The sequence below is a fragment of the Coccinella septempunctata genome, chromosome 7 (assembly GCF_907165205.1).
Source record: "Coccinella septempunctata chromosome 7, icCocSept1.1, whole genome shotgun sequence".
NCBI classification, from domain to species: Eukaryota; Metazoa; Arthropoda; class Insecta; order Coleoptera; family Coccinellidae; genus Coccinella; species Coccinella septempunctata.
Genome location: NC_058195.1, coordinates 27,183,020 through 27,188,991, shown reverse-complemented (window position 1 = coordinate 27,188,991; position 5,972 = coordinate 27,183,020). Strand labels below are relative to the sequence as shown.

The following is a 5,972-nucleotide window of genomic DNA, read 5'->3' as shown; positions in this document are numbered from 1 at the left end:
AGAGTACTGACAAACGTCAAAGTTTGTTTACATTTCGCAGCGCCCTCAACGGTAAATCGATTCGCGAATACCAATATTACAGTGTGAAAGTTATTTGGGTTCTTGGCTAAAGGGGCTATTTATAATCAAACAACCATTGGTACATACACCTATATTTCGGAACTATATTGGTTCCTTCATCAGGGTGCTAAGAAATATATATAATTACACAAAAACCTAGTTTTCACTGGGTGTGGGGCTAAAAAAATCTTAACAGTTAAAAATACATCTTTAAGATAGGTGCAAGAAAGAATTATCAACAACTAAAACATAATGTTACTCACATGCGTTAGTTGCTGTAGAAAATAGAGGCAAACTGGAAGGAAAACATTCCTCAGAATATAGCAACGAGGCTATAATATCAAATCATGAAATGGAGACATGCAAAAAAAAACGATAGACTCAAAAAAGCGGTTACAAACAGTCTTTATAGGTTAGGAGAGACCACAGACGAGAGCAAAAGGCAAAAGAGACTAAGTTTACTTACTTACTATGAAAACGAGGCGGTGGCGTTTATCAAGGTACGGGGGCCATCTTTTAAGTCTAGATGCAAGAGCTACCTATAAATGTTACTCAGACCTTTTATGTCTGTTCTTTTATTAACACTATTGTTGTTTTCGTTGATAAAGCACATTTCCTGGAATATTCTCTTATGATAATTTTTGCAAAAGGAGAGGACTTTTGCTTGCTCAAAATTAAACGAGTGAAGGTTTCTAACTGCATGATTGGACAAAGCGCAATTTTCAGATAAAGACCTGATGTCACTTCGATGGCCAGAAAAACGACGTTTCAAGGACTGAGATGTTTGTCCTATATAGATGCTGGGGCAATCATTACAAGGGACAGAATAGACACAGTCGGATTGGTTAAGAAGAGGAATTTTGTCCTTTAATCTGGAAAACAGAGCTCCATTTGAGAAAACGTTATATTTGGCAATCTTTAGATTTCCGATGTTGGACAGAATGTGGATGAACTTATTAGTGAGACCAGGAAGATAGGGCAGAGAGGCAAATTTTGGGATATCCAACACTGAGTTGGTGGTACCATTGATAATTCATCCTTCATTATTCTGGGGTGCATTGGAAGGTTCTTCTTGTGTTGTTGGGGTGCAGTAAATGAGTTTATTAAGAAGGCCTTTCGGGAAGCCATTCTCTCTGAGGACGTTATCCAATTCTCTGAAGGCTGTCCTTTGGTAATCCTGATGTGCAATCTTATGAATTCCATTTTTTAAATTGAGGATCATGTTCACTTTCACTTTCCAATCAAATCATGATTTGATCGATAATGGATGTATCTGCCTGAACTAGTAGGTTTTCTATACCATTTTAATCTCAAGGTGTTGTCTGGGGCTCTGATAACCCTTGTGTCTAAAAAGGGAACTGAATTTTCATTCTCCTCTTCCACCGTGAACTGGATGTGTTCATCATAGGAATTGAACACCCTTAGGAGCTCCTGCAATCCATCTGCAGGTATTGCTCTGATTATGTCGTCCACATATAGATATAAAAAGGTTGGTTCATAAGGAAGGCTTAGGAGACAAACATTTATTAATTCTGTCATGACGATGAATGCTAGAATGGCGCTGAGATTACTTCCCATGGGGCAGCCGAAGATCTGTGAGAAGTATTGTCCTTTATAAACGAAATAATTGGCATCAAACAGGAATTTGAGGATCCTCAAGAAGCATTCCTGTGGTATGTTTGTGACTGAGGCAATTCTTGCCCAATGTATCCTTATGATTCTTTCTGTGATCTCCCACGATATGTTGGTGTACAGACTAACTACATCTAATGAAACTATCACATAATTTTGAGGCAATTGGAGGTTATTCACTTTTTGTGCAAACTCGTAAAAATTTTTCATAGAATAGTTGCTAAAATTCTCCTTGAAGGCAGTTGAAAGAAGGTCAGCCATAAATTTGCTGAGATTTGAGGTGGGAGAATTCAACGTTGAAACGATTGGCCTCAATGGTACATCTTGTTTATGAATTTTTGGTAGTCCATAAATGAGTGGTGGGGTGCCTTTATAATTGTTGAGCTTGGTTGCAGTGGGTGAATCAATCCAGCCATTATCTTTAAGTTCTTTGATAAATTTGTTACTAGAGGTTTGGTATTTATTCGTTGGATCAGTAAGGATTCTTCTATAGACAGTGTCGTCGTTAATCAGTCTAGACATTTTTTCATCGTATTGTGCAGATGAGATAGCCACGGTGACATTTCCTTTGTCAGCCCTTGTGATTTTTATGTCTTCGTGGTCCTTTAGGAAGTACTTGGATTTCATGAAGAGGCGGTGATGAAGAGTTTCTTGGTTCCATCCTGATTGTAGGAAATTAGTGATTGCATTGGTGGTTCTGGCTCTCAGCAAGTCTTGAGTCTCTGGAGGTGACATCTTCACTATGTACTCAGTATCAGAAAGTATGGATTTAATAGGTACAAATTTGGTGGGAAATTTGTGGGCAAAATTTGGGCCCAAACTAAGTAGGTGCTTAATGTCGGAGGAAAGACATGATTAGTCAGATTCTCGAACCATGAATCCTTAGAAATAATAGATTTAATATTAGATTTAATGAGGTTGTTAAATTTAATTTTTAAATTGGTGGAGGATCTAGAGTAAACTCTGTTATAAGTTCTGTTCTGAGTGGCAATGAATCTTGTGAAAACTTGAGGGGGCAAAATTTGAGACAAGGTGGCTGAAATGACATCAAGTTGTTTGCTGATGTGCTTGATTTTTTTTAATCGTGATAGATATTTCAAGATTGAGAATTCTAGTAGAAGTCTTCTCTTGTAAATTAAGTGCCTTTCTGCTATCATTAGGGTTCTCACTTATCAAATTATCTAAACATTTGAGGTTCTGTTTTATGTGTCTGGGAATTATGCCTGATGAACGGCAATGTAATAGAAAATTCCTGTTACAATTTGCTCTAGCTATTCTGGTGTTAAGGTTCGCCCATTTCTTGAGATTAATTGCTGTTAGTTCTCCGTAGTTGGTCTTGATGGAACTGTAGAAACCCATTCTTGAATGTCAATGTTGGAGGAGAGTAGTAGTAGTATGTACCAATGGTTGTTTGATTATAAATAGCCCCTTTAGCCAAGAACCCAAATAACTTTCACACTGTACTAATTCCACGGCTACTCTCCTCCAACACAATACCAATATTGATAACACGCGTTCTAGACTACGACAAAAAGTGAAGCCAAATTGTTGGGAGAAATCCCCTTGTACGCGTGCGCGAATTAGAAATTCGAAAATGACTAACATGTCTAAAACACTGGTGTGTGCACTTGTCATTTTTTGCATGCATCAACATTTCAAAAAATCGGGGATATCAGTTTCCATGTCATTTCCTTCGTTCTATCCTTGTTCTACCAAAGGAGGTTCAACGAAACTCTGTCGTTTTATTTTGTTTTGCGTTGATATCGAATATCGATCAACGAGTTCAAAATACGAACTAGCCCATTTTGTCAGCTGTTAAGGAATATTTGTGATTTACAATTTAATTTTCGTTGTAAAAACAAATTTGTCAATATTTTAACACTATGGAATAAGGGTTCGAAGGAGTATTTACAATTCTTCTTCAAGATAATTTCCGTTTGACAAACTGAATTCGTAAGGGTGTTAATTCAATATGATTTCAATAAAACACAGTTGATTGGTCAAATATCCAAAAGATTCAGTTGACGGAAAGGGAATTTTCACTACATCAACTCAGGAAAGAATATTTGAAAAACAGTAACGAATAGATTTATGTATTTCTGATTCTCAATACATGCTCACAATTCACATTACGTATTTCCAATACACTTTCTTCGAAATATTGCTGAAGTCGCCATAAAACTTAGTCGCTATGTATATCCGTCCCGAATCTGATTTGGTTATGTCTCAAATTCCAACAACACCGAATTCTTAGCTGTAGTTCTTGATTGTCCATACCGAAACTGAACTTACTGAAGGACATGTTGAATATATGAATGTTTTACATCCTTTCTCGAAACTAATACAATTTCACAAACTAATAATCGTTTATAAATACAACATATTCGTCAGCCGTAGGAAAATATTCAAATTATTTTCAAATATCAATTGACAATGCTCTGTCAAATTCTGAACAGCGCTACCTACAGTGGGAAAAACGAAACTGGTCCCATATCCCCACGAAATTAAAAACAAAATCGAATCAGTGAATACACCTGAGTTTAAGACATCTTAAAAATGACAATCAAGATATTGGTTTGGTTGTTTTCATCTTTGACGTAGGATGATTGAATGAATTCGAATGATGATTTATTTCAAACTAGCTGACCCGGCAAACCTAGTTTTGCCATTCAAATTATTTCTAGGCTAGATAATAATAACTAACTCATCGTGATTTCTCGATTGGTCGTAAGAAAAAGGAATGCCTTTTTTTCTGTTCTGTACAATTTTTTTTTTGGAATATTTTGTTATATAAACCTTGCCCTAACAATAATAAACACAACAAAAAAATAATTGTCCAATTTGGTGCGATCGTTTGAACAATAAAGCATTTTGAAGTAAACCATAGATCCTCTTTTACTAATATAGATTCTTTTACAAAATTTTAAATTTTATATGAGGTGAAAGTTAATGAATATTAAATTCATCGGGAATGTTTTTTTTTCAACTTTCAGATAGTGCATAAAACCTATTCACCTTATTATGATATGTGAAATAATAGGTGCCGATTATGAATGGTATTGTCCATTCTTGAGGTCCTTTCGTTTGTATAAAAAGTGTAGCACTTTTCTACACTCGATTTTAGTATTCGTTTTCTGATTGAATTAACACCAGCGTAGAGGAGGTGTATTTTATCTATGTGTAGATGAACTACACTCTACACTGGCGGTGTAAATCAAATCAAGTGTAAAACAATGCTACACTTCTTATTCAAACGAAAGAAACTTTAGTAAACTCAAGAGTGACATAATAACAAGTTCGTCATAAGTGTACCTACACATATAATAAGTATTAACTTATTTCACCCCCTGAATTTCCCCCCTTGTAAATCTACTCAATACTCAATAAAAAGTATTTTTGGGTCAACATTTAATTTATCATGTACTTATATTATATATAAAAGTACAGAGTGCTTATTAAAAGAGCAATGCTTTAATAAAAATAATACCGTGCCCCCCAGACGGACGGATCTTTCTATACATACTTGAAAGTGAAGTTCATTTCTCACATTTACTGTTGATTTTTTTGCTCGTCTGCCCGTTGTGCCCCCCCCCCCCCCCCCGAAAAAAATCCTGGATCCGCCCTTGGTTACGCTATGAAATATGCGGAAAAACACGGTTGATCCACTTCACCCCGCTATATCCACTTCACCCCGTTTGACGGTACTTGAGAAGAGCTTCTTCCAAATTAACTCTATCAAAAATGAATTGTGCAAATATTGACGAAGCTATGACATTCAAAACTTCAATATTTTTTTTTTCATAACATAAAATTTTTTAACAATTCCCCCATCATTACCACCAGAATAGAGAATACACGTAATACTTTTACACTTCTTAGCAGTTGAGTACTGTCAAGGGAATCCAGTAGTTTAGACTCTCTTGTATGTCCGTCCTTATAATTGGTCAATAGGTAATCTCAGCTTGAGGACTGGTGAAGCATTAACAGGAAACAAAAAACCCTTGTTGAACTTGTTGAAAATGAACACCATTTTCAAACGGGGCATTTATTTGGGTTCGAGGAGGTGAGGATTGTGGAATTTGAGAGAAATTATTTCAAACGAGGTGTCTCTGAGATTATAAACATATTCTTAAACAACACCGTAAATTTAAGAACAGGTACTCAAAACCTGAATACAATATATTTTAACGTGTTGGAATATTATAGCTGAGCATGGTGATCATAAGTATGCGGAAATCATGTTCGGAAACTCAGTCAATGAAAGGAAAATTGTTGAATGC

At 35.8% G+C, this 5,972-nt stretch overlaps 1 protein-coding gene across 1 annotated transcript; it reads right to left on the bottom strand.

The window, feature by feature from the left end:
* Window positions 1-1,290: 1,290 nt before the first annotated feature.
* LOC123317682 lies at window positions 1,291-2,427 on the bottom strand. Its single transcript, XM_044904291.1, has one exon. The coding sequence runs from the start codon at window positions 2,425-2,427 to the stop codon at window positions 1,291-1,293; it is 1,137 nt and encodes a 378-aa protein (XP_044760226.1).
* Between the last annotated feature and the right edge of the window lie 3,545 nt (window positions 2,428-5,972).